The sequence below is a fragment of the Eurytemora carolleeae genome, unplaced genomic scaffold (genome assembly GCF_000591075.1).
Source record: "Eurytemora carolleeae unplaced genomic scaffold, Eaff_2.0 scaffold528, whole genome shotgun sequence".
Taxonomy (NCBI): domain Eukaryota; kingdom Metazoa; phylum Arthropoda; class Copepoda; order Calanoida; family Temoridae; genus Eurytemora; species Eurytemora carolleeae.
This window is the reverse complement of record NW_019396472.1, coordinates 63981-80715: the sequence shown is the minus strand read 5'-3', so window position 1 is coordinate 80715 and position 16735 is coordinate 63981. Positions and strand designations below refer to the sequence as shown.

The 16735-nt window shown below is 30.9% G+C and overlaps 2 protein-coding genes across 5 annotated transcripts in view; both read left to right on the top strand.

Moving 5' to 3' along the window:
- Window positions 1-2609, top strand: part of LOC111703920 (uncharacterized) — a 36004-nt gene extending 33395 nt beyond the window's left edge. For 3 of the 4 annotated variants that reach the window (XM_023476007.1, XM_023476009.1, XM_023476010.1), the window contains 2 exons: window positions 914-978; window positions 2164-2609. In XM_023476007.1, coding sequence (XP_023331775.1) covers window positions 914-978; window positions 2164-2309 — 211 coding nt within the window. In that variant the 3' untranslated portion in view covers window positions 2310-2609. The other variant, XM_023476008.1, reaches the window with a different exon arrangement.
- A 5350-nt stretch (window positions 2610-7959) lies between these two features.
- Window positions 7960-15563, top strand: LOC111703923 (uncharacterized). Its single transcript, XM_023476012.1, has 8 exons — window positions 7960-8070; window positions 8813-8859; window positions 10111-10186; window positions 12047-12099; window positions 12705-12750; window positions 12830-12912; window positions 13380-13619; window positions 14298-15563. Exons 1-8 carry the CDS (start codon window positions 8041-8043, stop codon window positions 15526-15528), a joined length of 1806 nt encoding a protein of 601 aa, XP_023331780.1. The 5' UTR covers window positions 7960-8040; the 3' UTR covers window positions 15529-15563.
- Window positions 15564-16735: the final 1172 nt, after the last annotated feature.

The following is a 16735-nucleotide window of genomic DNA, read 5'->3' as shown; positions in this document are numbered from 1 at the left end:
AGTGTCCATACAAATTTAGAATGATGCAACATTCAACTCGGATTGTAAACAAATCAATTTAATTCCAAACAAATCATTCAGACAAACAATAGTCATAGATTATTTTTCGACGAATTCGTAAATAGTTAATATTTCATAATATTTTGTATTTTTCATGATCTGAGAGTTACTTTTGAAAACATTTATTCCTGTTGCGAGGATTTTTGATAATGAAGACGACATTTTCATATTTTCCAGGAATGTTCAAAAATCCAGCGCCAGCGAAAATTATTTAAATAAAAAAAAATAAAAAATATTATGAAATATTAACTATATACAAATGCGTCGAAAAAGAATCGATGACTACTGTTTGTAATATCTGAATGATTTGTTTGGAATTAAATTGATTTGTTTACGATCCGAGTTGAATGTTGCATCTTTCCGAATTTGTATGGACGCTGCGTTCTTTGGTGTGAGAGTCGTTTTTAACAAATTTTCTCCTTATAGACGCAACAGATAGAAGTAAGATTAGTATCGATCAAAAGCGCTTTTTTATCACATTAAGCCTATACCCCCTTTCATTTTTCGCGAACACTCCCTTTAAGTCTCCATTTTTCTTTGTAGTTGTAAAATACAATATTTCGCAGACTTGGCTGTTAACTCATTGTTAAGATTTAAAATTTAAAAAGTCAACAGTTGTTTCCAGGCACAATTTTTCCATATTGACCAATAACCATCCATAAAATCTTCTTCTAAATACCATCAAGATATGCACAGCATAATTTTGCAATTGAATGTATTTTACAGAAGAAAAAAAATTTAGTTTTAGAAAATGTTTATTTTTTACATATTTAGTTTGTTTCATGGTGTCTGTGTCAATTTTTTAAATTTTAAATTGAAAAAGATTTATTTGAAATTATGAATATGCAAATAGTGGACATAAGCCTTTGGATGGGTTATCTTGGGAAGAATATGGATCATTGCATCATCCTCAAAGAGGTATAGTATCTCCCCTCATGGACTTACCAGGGCTATAGAGATGCACTCGGTGTCTTCTATCTAAATTCAACAATTTCACCGACAAAAAAGTATAAAAAGAAAAAAGAAATACTCTAACTATAAATTAGGGAAAAATATAAAAACATATTTATCTATCCATCTATCTTTCTATCTTAACAAATATGTACCCAGCAAACAAAACTCGGCTGAAACTTGACTCTAACTCGACTTTTTACTCCCAGAAGTCAACTTTAACTCAACGTTTAAAGTTGACTTTAACTTTAAAATAGTCGTACCAGAACCAGACTTTAAGCTGAGATTGTATACAACTTTTGGACGATTTTTTATACCACTTATGGACGAGAATTTTCAACTCAGCAAAAACTCAACTTTTAAAGTTGATTTTAAGTCAACTTCTTGAGTCGAGTTTAAGTCGATATTAATTCGACTTTTTAAGTCGACTTTAAGTCGTAAATAGTCGTTCCAGAACTTGAATTTAAGCTGAGATTTTTTATCACTTTTTGACAAGTTTTTTCTAGTCGGCAAAAATTTGAGTTTAAGTTGACTTTGAAAATTGAGTTTAAGTCGAATTTTTAAGACGAGCTCAAGTCGACTTTTAAAGTTGAGTTTAAGTCGAGTTTAAGTGGCTTTTTATTACAATTTTTTTATTAGTACATAACTGGGATGAAAAATTCTACTTTTTTGCGATTTTTTTGTCTTAAGTTTTTGAATAGTTTGGATGAAAAAGACGTAAAAAAAGTCGACCATGTTGTTTATCTAGACCAGATTGTAGAGTGTACCTGGAACATATTGTTTATCTAGACCAGATTGTAGAGTGTACCTGGAACATATTGTTTATCTAGACCAGATTATAGAGTGCACCTGAAACATATTGTTTATCTAGACCAGATTGTAGAGTGTACCTGGAACATTATCTAGACCAGATTATAGAGTGCACCTGAAACATATTGTTTATCTAGACCAGATTGTAGAGTGTACCTGGAACATGTTGTTTATCTAGACCAGATTATAGAGTGTACCTGGAACATATTATTTATCTAGACCAGATTATAGAGTGTACCTGGAACATATTGTTTATCTAGACCAGATTATAAAGTGTACCTGGAACATATTGTTTATCTAGACCAGATTATAGAGTGTACCTGGAACATATTGTTTATCTAGACCAGATTATAGAGTGTACCTGGAAGCATGACCCAGCAGCAGGGTATGATGACAGCATGGTCTGGTGGCCTCCACAAGTTGTCTCATGCAACGGTAAACTATTATCCCAACTATACAAACATTTTAATTATCTTTTAATTGTGTAAAACTTCAACTATTTCTACAATTTCACAACATTCTTAACCATCCCAATTATGCAACGAAAAAAATAATTATCCTTCCAATTATGCAAATAATTTAAACATTATTCAAAATATGCAAAAATTCTAAATAAGTTATCCTAATTATGCAAAAATCTGAACTAAATTATCTCAATTATGTATAAAAATTTAGTTATTATCACAATTATGCAAAAATGTTAACGAAATTACCACAATTCATTCAAAAATGTTAACTGAATTTTCCCAATTATTCAAAAATGTTAATTAAATTATCCCAATTATTCAAAAATGTTAACTGAATTATCCCAATTATTCAAAAATGTTAAATTATCCCAATTATTCAAAAATGTTAACTGAATTATCCCAATTATTCAAAAATGTTAATTAAATTATCACAATTATTCAAAAATGTTAACTGAATTATCCCAATTATTCAAAAATGTTAACTGAATTATCCCAATTATTTTTAAATTTTAACTAAATTATCCCAATTATTCTAAGTATTTAACTATAATCTCAATCATGCAAAAATGCTAACTAAACTGTCCCAATTATGAAAATTTTAAAACTAGAATCCCAACTATACGAAAATGTTTATTAAATTATCCCAATTATTCAAAAAAGTTAACTGAATTATTCCAATTATTCAAAAATTTTAACTAAATTATCCCAATTATTCAAAGGATTTAACTATAATCCCAATCATGCAAAAATGCTAAAATTTTAAAACTAGAATCCCAACTATACGAAAATGTTTACTAAATTATCCCAATTATGCTAAATATTTAAAAATAATCCCGAAAATGCAAAAGCTTTTATTAGATTTAGTTTAATTTATCCCAATTATTCAAAATTTTTGACTAAATTATCCAAATTTTCCAGACTTAATTTAACAAGAATAAACGACCCTGTTTATAAACTTTTTAAAAATCTTAGGAATTTAACGCAAGATATGCCTTTATTAATTTTGTTTACATTAAGTAAAAGTTTGATATTGAATTCAAAGTTCATCTCTTTTTTTGCATGTACAATGGATGAGTCTGTTCTGGGATCATATAAAGAGAATTAGATAAAATCATTTTATAAAATATTAGATATTTAAAACATCTTTTAAATTCAAGTACTTCTAAAAGATGTTTTTACTAATATCTTCTTTTATAAAATGGTTTATTTGAGGCCCAGCAGCTTAACCAGGTGAGGTTTTTATTGGTTTCAAGGTGTAAAGATTATGACTTAAAGTTTTTTTTTACAATTTCGGAGCCTAGCATTTTTACTTTTTATTCTGTTCATGCGCCATGGGCAGTTTGAAAAGTAAAATTTATTATTTTTTTTTTCAACAAATTTGAAAATATTGTTGTTTTTGATTATAATTTGAATATCCATGACAATGGCCTGAATATGAATGTTGATGCCATGAATGATCACGAATATGACCTGAATATGAATGTTGGCTGATTTGTAATACCTTTGACGCTAATTTGATGGTATCCAGAATAACTTGGAAGCTTGAAAATTATAAATAACAAAAAACAAAAAATTAGAAGATTCCAGAATATTCTGGGTACCAATACATTAAACTAGGTTTCAGATTTTAACATTTATTAAACATGTATTTAGTAAACTTTAATTGAGAACAACTCAAGTTGTATTGTAACAAAATATAATCTTTCAACGATTTGTGATATTGCAGTCAGAATTTTCAATTATTGTAAGAAATGAAGTTCAGAAACGTTCTTGTTTTACAATTATTATCGTAAAAATTGTGATAAAAATAATATTTTATTATTGTAAAATGAAAAAACAAATGTAGCTGTGTGGTTTTTAACAATTTCAAATTATGTGAATGAGCTTTTTATCATGAAACTATATGAGCGCATAGAAATACCAAGAATATAGAATTTTTCTATAAAATGTGTCTCCTATAAAATATGCAATTCTGATCTGAAAATTAAAATCACGCAACCTTTTAAAATAAAAACACAATAAAAAATTATGGAATGGAGTCTTTGCCACAACCAGATTTTCTAATCTCATATCTTTGCAACCCAACGTCGTCGACTTCAGATATTTCTAACAATAAATTCTGGTAGTTCAAATAATTTAAGTTTGAAAACATAATTGGTTTGCACCATAATTTTCTGGCTTTTCAAACTAACACATTTCCCTTACTTAAGGCTTTTTTTAAATCAGTGCTTTTATGCTTACTGACTAAGTCCTTGCAGGCATACTGCTTAAATGCCTTATTTTACCTACACCAGACTAAACATATGTTTAGACCTACTTCCAGTCGTTGGATTTCAACATTTTATAGATCTTTAACCTTTAAAGGGAATTTGCACATTTATTAGTTTTTCTTGAATAAACAATTTTCTTTCTAATTTATGTAAAAATGACCTCAACACAGTTCTTGGCAGAAATTTATTTTGTATTTCAAATTATTGTTCTGTAAATCCTTCCAATCTTAGTAAAATGTTAGTTAAGAAACAAATAAAATATTTTGATGTCCCATTGGAACATGAATGGAAAGTTCCGGTTTTACTATTAAGTTGGAATTCAACTTTCCTAGCATTTGAGACTGAAATATATAGTGAAGTTTTATTTAAGTAAATAGTTCATCCGGACTTGTTCTCTAGGTATGACTTCTTTTCAAAATCGATATTAGGAAACCCAGGAAAGACAGTATAGGACAAATAAACGGTTTAAATTTTTGTTTCTTTTGCACATGTATATAAAATATAATCATAGCTGTAATATCATGGATTAATATTGTTGACAATGGCAAATCTTATGATAATAAATTCTTGAATTGAAAATAAATAAAAATTTCGATTTCTGAAACCAAATAGTGTTTTTCCGTAGTATTGTAGTGGTGCTGCTATGATTTTGTGTAATTTTTGTGTGATGTATCCACTATTTTACTCCTAGACAGTAAACATTGCATTTGACGACTTAAAAATTGCAGATTAAAATGATTTTGATCAAGTCAGGGGGAACGTAAATAAATTAATGCAGAATACGCCATAAGAAATGTAGCTCCAGCGCAATTTGCTGCAATGGATAAAAATGAATTCCAAATGTAAGAAAAAGTTGCGACAAATAGATTTATGAAGATATGAATGTATACATTATACAACTTTAATATTTTGTGCCTAAAAAAATCTTTAAAATCTTTTTCTTAAGAAAATTACCAATAAATCAAAGAAAAAAAATTATTATTATGATGCCCTGATTAAATATTATTATCATGATGCCCTGATTAAATATTATTATTATGATGCCCTAATTAAATATTATTATTATGATGCCCTGATTAAATATTATTATTATGATGCCCTGATTAAATATTATTATTATGATGCCCTGATTAAATATTATTATTATGATGCCCTGATTAAATATTATTATTATGATGCCCTGATTAAAATATTATTATTATGATGCCCTGATTAAATATTATTATTATGATGCCCTGATTAAATATTATTATTATGATGCCCTAATTAAATATTATTATTATGATGCCCTAATTAAATATTATTATTATGATGCCCTAATTGAATATTATTATTATGATGCCCTGATTATTAAATATTATTATTATGATGCCCTAATTAAATATTATTATTATGATGCCCTAATGCCAATTTCTATATATTTTCTATTTTGGAAAAGAAAGTTACTAATAATTAATTGTGTCATGTCTTTTTTCTAAATTGTTTGTTATTAATTTGAAAAATAAAAATAATAAGAATTTCTGATTTTATGATGAGTAGATAAAAAATATCTTTTTCCGCACTTTCTTTGATTCAGTGGATGGGAAACCAACAGAAATGTACAGTGGTTAAATAGCTTGATATTTTCATAAACTGATATCATGCTAAAATATCCTCAAATTGGAAACCAACAGAAACATATAGTGGTTAAATAGCTTAATATTTTCATAAGCTAGTATCATGCTAAAATATCCTGGAAAATATCTTTTTCCGCACTTTCTTTGATTAAGTGGATTGGAAACCAACAGAAATGTACAGTGGTTAAATAGCTTGATATTTTCATAAACTGATATCATGTTAAAATATCCTGGAATTGGAAACCAACAGAAATGTATAGTTTTAACCACTTATTTTCATAAGCTGGAATTGTGTTAAAATATCCTGAGACCGAATTTAAAGAATTTAAGCCGCCGCTTAAATTTAAGCCTCGGCTCAAATATGGTTGGTATCACTTAAAATTGTATTAAATTTTTCAAGATTGAAGCCGGGGCTTGATTGGAACCGGTTTTTGGCGAATTTGGAACCCGGCTTAAATTCATTAAATTTGGACACTGGATTTTTATGAGGTCAAAAATCCAGTAATAATAGGTCGCTCAAACCATAAATTTTTATCAAATATTTTGTTTTTTTCTTCAAAACTGAAATAGGGTTTCAAAAACAAAATATGAACAAAAAAGGCTCATTTATTTTTTGCCTAATTTCCCAAATTCAGATCCAGTGCTATTTAGGCTAAAATATCCATTGGGCCTGATGAAATATTTAGATAAAAACAGATTTGTATACCCATGCGTTTCATTCATCTTTTACATTAAAGTATAGAGGTGGTCGTTAAAACTTTTTCAAAATCGCTTCCGGGGCAGCAGTATGTGCCATAAGGTTTAAAGTGAATATTTTTTTTTAAAAATTCAACACAAACGCAAGAAAGTTGGACGGAATGGTGCGCTATAGTGCGCAATTCCGTTGCGTTTATTGCGCACAATTATTACGGAATTGCACGCAATTTAATTCACTTGCGTTGGAAACCCTATAACTGTAGATATAATTTCACAATACTTAACGAGGAATACAAATTCTTCGAAGTTATTGAATTCGGATTTTTGAACAGATCCTTTGACGTTTTTTAAAACAAAGACTTTTTTATTGCATTTTTACTTTAAATTATATTGTTGTTTAAAATAGAAATAAAAAATTAGACTATAGATAAGATTTAATTGATATATACTAATAAATATATATCATCAGTAAGTATACACACATACTTGCAATGTATATGGGTTTGTCTGGTTGGGTTGGGGATGGGGTGAATTAGGAAAGAGGGGAAGTGCCCCTCCCCCCCCTCTCCTTTCCGAAGCTGTGCGCGGGTTATTGAGTTGTTTATAAGGATCGGTCAGATTAAAGTCTGGGGTATCACATGAATGGGGGGAGGGGTCTGTAAACCCTTTTTCAAAATCTACATAAATATGAAAATAATTTCTTTAAATTAAAAATTTTATAAGAAAAAAAAATAGAATTTTATTTTCATTCGAATTTTCTATTTTTCACTAAAATATCATTATCTGTTAAACCAAAGATGACGGAAAATCCTAATCAATGTTTATCAAATTTTGCAAATATTTTTCCTTCCTTATTTAAGTACAGTTCCCGCTGTATTTGGTGTACATGTAAAATACGCAAGCTCTGCTAAAGCTAAAGCACGAGGTATGCAAAATGGTTCGCAAATTTATAAATCTTAAGTGGGAGAGAGGGTAGTGGGGGGGAGGGTACTCAAGACTATCATCTACCTCTCTTCTCCACNCCCCCCTTCACCCATATCAACTAAACCCCGCCAGGGTTGACCGGGGGTCAGCGGGGCTAGCTAGCAGCAGTAAATATTGGTCGGTCAAGTAGACTACATTTATAAAAATGGCGTCCTGATTGTTTACATTTGATATAATAGTGTAAACATGAACGCTGGAGTGTTACCCTTGCCTCAGGAAATTAAGAAAATAATTTTTTTTTGAGAATTGAACATGTTGTTTTGTTTTTCCTGTTGTATAATAATGTTGTTGTATTCTTTCATTGATGTAAAACTTGACTATCTCAATCACAGGATAAAACAGCTTAACTTACTTACCTTTAGTATTTAGATTTGTTTACAGATGGTAATCTTATTGTTTGATTAGAATTGTTGGGTATGTCATTGGTTGTTAATTTATGTCATTGTTGCAAGAATAAAATTTTCAATGTTGTCAGACTGTGTCAATGTTGTCAGAGTGATGTCAATGTTGTCAATGTTGTCAGAGTGATGTCAAAGTTGTCAATTTTGTCAGAATGTTGCCAATGTTTTCATAGTGTTGTCAATTTTACCATAGGGTTGTCATAGTGTTGTTAATTTTGTCTTAGTAATGTCATTGTTGCAAGAGTAGTGTCAATGTTGTCAGAGTGATGTCAATGTTGGCAGATTGTTGCTAATTTTGTCCGAGTATTGTCAATATTGTCATAGTGTTGTCAATATTGTCATAGTGTTGTCAATATTGTCATAGTGTTGTCAATATTGTCATAGTGTTGTCAATGTTTTCTGAGAGTTAGATTATGTTAGCAGGCTGTTGTCATTGTTGTAAGAGTGCAGTATTAATGTTGACGAGTTTTGTGAGAGTGATGTTATTGTTTTCAAAGAGTTATTAAAGTGTTTTTCATATTAACTGAATCGAAAATTTATTTTGTTGATTATTTTAGTTTACCAATCAGCCTCCTTCTGTTAATGATGAAGATGTTGATACTAGGTAAAATTTTCTACAGGTTGATCAATAACATAATTTTGGATTCATAAGATTTTATAAATGGTGACCCCGCTTCCCCGTCAAAAAAAATCTTAATGAAATCCAATATAAAATTGTTTCAGCTAAACAATTATGTAAATTGTTGCATCTAATGATGGACAGCTGTTTAAGTATTAAAAAAATATTTCATTTTTAAAGGCTCTCCCAAGAATCTGATTTAAAATTGTATTTCATGACAGTTTGATTCCAATTCCTAGCGCAAAATTTAAGTTTTTCTGAAGATCATCCGAAAACTATTCATACAATTTTACAAACTGTTTTCTTTCTTTTTTTAGTGGAATTACTGCTACGTCTTTGTGACCTCTTAACTCTTCTAGTTTTGATTTATGGCACAAGCTTGATGTACGATATTTAACCCAGTTACATATTGGAAATTCAAAACATTTTTGTTCTTCTCTGTAACTCTGTTATAAGCAGAGTTATGATTGAAAGCAGTTCGAATTGCGTACAGTACAATGTACTGAATTTTAACATGCTGCATATTTTATGCAAGGTTTTGATGAATGTGAATATGGTTAAAATTTTGTTGAGTTTCTTTAATAAAGATAAAACAATTTAAATTATTTGATGCTAAATTGAAAAATCTGACTAACTCTAGATCCATTTTTAAAAATTAGACTACGAAGAAGCTGGGTTTTAATCATAGAGAATAGAATATATATGCTATTCTTTGGTTATAATGTACAAGTTATTTCAAAATTGCATCCTTGACAAATTTGCTGTAATTACATTAATAATTTTTTTTTTGTCTGTTCAAGATATCAAACGAATTTTAAAATATTAGAGAAAACATTTGCATGATGTAATGCAAGAATATAAGTTTACAATATAATACAGTGAAACCCGTAATAGCAAATACATCGGAAGAATTTATCAAATGTCGTCTTGACAATTTTTCAATGAGTTTTATACTATATTACGTAAATTTCAGTATTTGCGAAAATAAATAAATAGCCATGAATATGCAGGAACAGTTTTAAAGAGTTCCATATAATCATTCCATTATCAAAAAGTGAAGAATACGACATTTGATGAATTCTTTCGATGTATTCGTTATTAAGGGTTTCACTGTACATAACTCACATTCTTCATTCACAACTTTGCCCATCCCTATAATTAATAGTAAATTTATAATCTTGTAGAAATTGCTCCCTTTTTGAGCCAAAAAACTTAAATTTAAGATTAAATTTCTAGATTCACCTGTGATCAATGCGGAAGACATTTTCCATTTCGACCAAATCTGATAACACACATTAGAAGATCTCATAAGGTATGTTTCGTATCTGTAGTTCAAATACACTTTATACGCCCGTGTTAATAATCAAAAAGGATGAAACTTTAAAACCGGAAGTAGTAAATTTTATATCTTTTATCTTAAATTCTTGCTTCCCTGCAACTGTAAACTTGTTTCTTACTTGTCAATTAAAAGGAGTGTTCGCGAAAAATGAAAAAAGGGTAAAGCATACGGCGAAAAATAAACGCTATTGATCGCTACTAATCTTACTTCTATCTGTTGCGTCTATGAGTAGAAAATTGTTAAAAACGACTCGTACCGAAAATACGTAACATCCACCCTAATTGAGAAAATTGCAATTCACGACTCGGATAGTAAAATAATCAATTTAATATCAAACAAATCATTTAGATATTACAATGTGGCGAAAAATAATCGATGATTATAGGTTGTAATATCTGAATAATGTTTGAAATTAAAATTGATTTTTTTTTACAATCCAAGTCGTGGATTTGCAACTCTCTTAATTTGTGTAGATGCTGCTACGTTATTCAGCATAAGTCGTTTTTTACAATTTTCTCCTGATAGACGAAACAGATAGAAGTAAGATTAGTAGCGATTAAAAGCGCTTACTTTTCGCCGTATGCCGATACCCCTTTTCATTTTTCGCGAACACTCCCTTTAAGTCTCATTCTTTTTAGGTAACTCTGTATAATTGTTTTGTAAGCTTCTAATAATGAGTTTTCTTGTGGATTACAATTTAAAATCATGAAATTTTGATACACTATAAAAAAGTTCAACTTCTCATACCTAAAGTTAGTTTTTCTTGACAATTTTTTATTTGACTGTTAAATCGCAGAAGTTTTAATTAAACAGTTAGGTCAGCAAATTAATTTATTTAAGTGCTAAACTGTGTTAAAGAATAAGAAATCTGCAAAACCTTTTCGAAAAATGATTATATCATTCTACTTTTTAATAATACATTATTTATTTAAGCGATTTAAATACGCACTACACCATCAAAAAAAATGCAGTATATCCAATGTTAAGAAATATGCAGTGTAAGAACTTTTAAATAAGTTGCCTTGAAAATTACTCAATGATTTTTGCCGCTATAAATGCAAAACACTAAAGCTTTTTTGAAGCTGTCAAAAGTTTCTTGTCTGCTCGCGGCTTCAAATGAATATGTGTACATAAATTCTACTTTAACATAATCAAAATTTCAATGTAAAAATTAATTTTTTTCGCGCCTAAAATTTATAAGATATATAGACCGGAAATACATCTAATCATACATCTACATATATATATATATAAAGTTGTAATCTCTGTTTGGGTGTCTGTCTGTCTGTTTTTCCGCTCATAACTCAGGAACCCCTGGACTGATTTGCCTCAAATTTTGATTGGGAAGGTGGATTTAACGGTTCAGTCAATATTACAGAAAGATGTGACTTTCGAACAAAATTTGACCCCTTATACATAATTTTTTAACCTTTTTTCTGAAATACTTCTTTGTCAGTATAAACGTTTTGAATGAAACAGTATAGGATAAACAAATCCGTAAGTTTAAAGATTGTTAGAATATAGACCAAAACACGTTTTCCCTATGGTGATACGGTCCGGTCAGCCCATGGATACGTTTCGGCGGCTAGGAGCGCCGACCCCTATTTCATTGAATGATGGGTTGTCCTTTAATAATAATAATAATAATAATAGCTGGCCAAACGGCTGAACCAAATTGTTTGAATTGTGTTTGGAACCCATGGGTACCCCAGGGGTAACAGAGGGAATTTACTTCTTCAAAATTCAAAAAATTTTCAAACTTTTTTTAAAATTCCACGGGCAACGCCAGACACTTCAGCTAGCATACAATATAATCATATATTGATTTTCCAGGATCAACTAGAGCACTGCACATATCCTAACTGTGATAAAAAGTATCAGCACAGGTATGATTATTGACAATGCTTCGCGCCCATCACATTTATTCAAAGACTAGACTTGGCAGACTGTACAGCGTCCCAACCTATTGGCCTTTAATTTTAAACTAACTAAATTATATTATTTTGTAGCCCTATACATGTAAATTTTAAATCTACAACGGGCTTGTATTAACTTTGCTAAAAAGTATTTAGCACAATGATAGATTATTGCGTGAAAGCTTTCCCACTTTACATCACTGTGCCCTTCTGTTAAAACAATACAAAAAGAACTGATTTATAACCATGTTTAAAGGGACTGAAAAAGCGTAATTTTAAGCAACCCTCCATGCAGAGATGGCAATTTACAACGATATCTATAAAATATTTGTCTGATCAATTATGAATTGGATATCAATTGGATTACAATTTTGAAAACTGATTATTTCCAAATGTGGTTTTTTTTACAAAAGTGACTTGCGAATTGAATTTTCAGAATAAATTCCTTCAGGACATAAAAAACTTTATAAGAATGCCATCTTTGAGGATCACAAATGTGCGCCCTTCAATTTTTTTGTGAAAAATTACAAAATAAACTTTTAAACTTTTGATTTCATTGCTATATGTATTTTCAGATGGGACCTAACAAATCATATAGATGTTATACACTTGGGGAAAAAGGTAACGTATCAACTACTTTCTGATATATTACAAATTAGCTTTTTAAATAAAACTTATCTTTTTGAATTAAATTTTGTAGATCTTGTGTCCCCATTGCAGCGCTAGTTTTAGTAAGAAATCAAACCTTCACAACCATCTGAAGAGAGGGAAGGGTTGTCCAAGGTACATTAAACACATTTATTCTTCTAAATAATGGGTCTAAAATGATAAATGATAAACCTTTGGGCTGCGCCCTTGGGTTTATCATTGAATCCTTCGGGGGTTTAAATTTCCATTGATTCTAATTTGTCTGAGATGATACATTTGATGTTGTTACAAATTAAATAGTTTTGCTAGTAAGTTATTTTTTCACTCATACAGTAAAGATAGGTCTAAAAACTAAATTTCATCTTTCTATTCCAGGGGTTTCTGGTCTGTTTTTTCATTTGAGTTTGAAAAATGTTAAAAACGACTGAACCAAAAAAAATCGTAATTTTTGTTTAGAAAATCCACAGTAATCTGCGAAATCCCAAAGTATTTTTGTTGAAAATATGCTCGGAAAGGAATATTTTGGCAGATAAATAAAAAACTGAAAGAACAAAGAGGGATACGGAGATATGTATGTATATATATAGAATTTATGTTATAAGGGCACCGCCGAATAATGAGTATGACAGGTCGCCATCCATATCGTCTTCCTCCGAGCAGTCGTATCCCGGAGCTGCTGAACAGCTAGAAGATATGGAAGGAGATGAGAGAGAAGAACAGGATAAAGAAGGAGATGATGGTGAACAAGGTAAAGAGATGCCTGACACCAATGATGATCTTGAACCTGAAGTTAAGCTGGAGGCAGAAGATGAAAACGAGGAAAATCAAACACATCTGTACAGGTATTTTATGTAAATACAGTGGCACCCATAAAACGGTCAAGTAGAAAGACCACATTTATGCAACTTCTGAAAGGGACTGCAAGCATAACTTCAAGTGACCCTCCATGCAAAGATGGCAATGCCCGATTCACAGCGATACTTTTTAAAATCTTGGTCTCATCAAGTATGAATTTTGATTAATTTCAAGTGTGGGTTTTCTACAAAAGTGACATTTCTACTGCTGGAAAACGTATATAAATTATTACAAAAAAACATTTTTAAACCTCAAGCAACGACAATATCGATAATTTTGATCAGATAAAGGCTTCAAGGGTATCGTAAGTCGGGCATTGCCATCTTTGGATTGGGGGTCACTTGAAAACGCCCTTACAGTCTCTTTAAGAATATTTAAAATTCTTAAAAAGCAAAAGTTGTATCAGGAGCTTAAAGCCTAACTTATCAAATGAAATGGGTTAGTCTGCACTATCTGAACAATTGATATGCGATGCCTCGTGTTCATTTGACTTTTTTCCTATTCCATACTTTTATAGGTCCTACTGCAGATTAATAATACAAATATTCCAACATATTCTGAAACATTCTTTATTTTTAAGCCCAATCAATTCACTTTAATGACAAAAGTAAACTGTTTTGAAAAAAAATCTGTCTTATAAAAATTGACAATCTTCCGTTTTTTAGGCTTCTTGTAGAAAATATGAGACTTGCTCGTCTAATGGCGTCCAGAAACCAATCCCGAGATTCTCAATCTGTGGGGGATCAGAGATATTTGGCAACACAAAACTCAGCAACCCTTGGATTTTCTGGCAGCGTTTCCGTATCTACATTGAACCAGATATCTGGTACAGACTATATTCTGATCCCAGGCCAGATTTCTGATACTCAGTCTGGTGCAAGCAGACCAGAACTCAAATCTATCACAGCTAAACACTCTGAGATGCCGAGAACTCTAGGGTTAGACTTGAATCCAAATCACGAAAATGATTCAGGTAATTCCGATCTCAATAGTTTAGAACTGTTGGCTGAAGTAGCACTTAACCAAGTATCAACCAACGATGCTCAGATTGACAATCAAGAAATCAATTCTCAGAGGCAAACAAATATATTGATAAAATCAAACGGTTTGATCAACTCGATCCCGTCTCTGCTCTCCCCTGTGACCTGCTGCTCAACTATGATACCGGTCAATCTAGCTGTACAAGCCAGTCCTTGGTTAAGCTTGTCTGTACAAGCTGACCTCTCTTCGCAGGGTGACCTGCCGACACAAGCCAATCCCCCGGTCAACCAACCTGTTCAGGCAAACCGTGATGCTGATCATGGAGAAAGGATTATTCCTGGGCTACATATCCTCCCAGGTATAATATCTGGTAGGTTTATCAGATCTGGTGTGTCCAAACCGTCTGGTGTTCATCTCAATATGTTGGGTCTGATCAATCAGAACGAGACAAGACCAGATCTAAATCTGGCGATGAGGGTTGAAAACAATCTCGAGCTAGCAATTAACAATCCCGGTCCGAGTTCAAGACCCAATTTTAACCAACACTTTAATCCTGCTTCCAAACCTAAACCAGGCTCACCAGAATCTGATCCTTTAATCACTTCAAGCCAAGAAGAACTCTCTTGTCAGATCTGTGGAAGAATCGCATCTAAAATTTCTTCTCTTAACAATCATATGAGAACAATGCATGGTGAGGAGGGGGAGGAGAGAGAAAGAAAGTTTGAATGTTCCACGTGTCAAAAGTTGTTCTTCCGGAAGAGTAATCTGACGGAACACGTGAGGCGGGTTCACCAGAACGAAGTGCGCGAGTATAAGCGCACCTACTGTGAGCACTGTGGTAAGGGATTTGCCCGACAGACTTCATGTAATCAACACAAAACCCGGTGTCTAGCAAAACGGTCTAAAAATACTTAATAATTTGATACAGTGAGAAAGAGAAAACTGTGAAATGAGAAGACGACATTAATGCAATATTTAAAGTGTATTTGATGTTGTGACAAGGAAAATATAATGAGTCCAAAAGTCGTCTTTCTATTCCAAAATTTTCTGGTTCTCTATATGTATGCAAAAAATTAATTTATTTATGTTATGTTAGTAATAAAAGACCTAAATCGCTTCTCTAATTGAAACGTTTTTTTATGAAATATTTTTGAAAATTTTTCTTCAAAAATGTTGCTTTGAAAAAATGTTGCTCAAAGTATAAAATGTTCCTGGTACCTGATTAAATCAAATGTTCTCTAAAGAGCTCACTCTAATCAAAAAAAAACATACAAAAGTTATTTTTCTTAATATTTTGCAAGGGCGTAAACAGGGGGGGGCATACGGGGGGGGGGCTTTTAAAATTTTAAAAGTTCACATGTTTCACAACTCTGCCCCCTTCAAAAAACCTGCCCCCCGCCCCTCTACCAATTCCTGTATACGCCCCTTTATTTTGTATCATAATTATCTAACTTAATTGTATTGAATTTCTCTACATTTTAAATATATGTTTCTTCCTATAAATTGTATTTAGATTATATAATAAAAGTAAAACAAGATATTCGTATATATATATATATGTTCCCTGTACCCGGCCAAACTGAATGGGCTGAAATTGTTTGTGGACACCCTTGGGTAGTCTAGCTGGGGTTGACATAGGCTAAAAAAATATTATCCCCACAGGTAACGCCGGGCTCTTTAGCGTGTTTTAGAAAATAATTAATACTTGATCCAGAAAGTGTTTTACAAAGTTGCAAGCAATTTTTAAAATATGAAAAATAATTTTTAATTTTAATAGAGAAAAATTAAGAAGAGAATGACTAAAATAGATTAAGCTAGATATATAACAGAAATGTTGTCTCTTATATTCGGATTTATACCAGAAAATTGATAACAGAATTGAACTTTTGTATTTTAAGACTTAAATTAACAACAGATTTGCACTACACTATTTCAATAGTTGCAGACTGATATCAGATATATCAGAATATTTTTAAACTCTTTAAAGAGAAAAATCATTTTTGTTCTTTCGTATTCACTTCTCATAATTCTGTTCAAAACCAATAATTTATTTTTTCAAAAGTAGATAAATATGAAGCTTGCTAAAGCATGTCATAATTTAGAGATAATATAAGCTAAAAAT

Bases quoted from the DNA above. Each gene is read 5' to 3' on its own strand.
- LOC111703923 (XM_023476012.1), top strand. From the start codon at position 8,041: ATGAACGCTGGAGTGTTACCCTTGCCTCAG. The intron at 8,860-10,110 runs GTAAAATTTTCT...TTAAATTTCTAG, and splicing joins GATGAAGATGTTGATACTAG to ATTCACCTGTGATCAATGCG. The intron at 13,620-14,297 runs GTATTTTATGTA...TCCGTTTTTTAG, and splicing joins AATCAAACACATCTGTACAG to GCTTCTTGTAGAAAATATGA.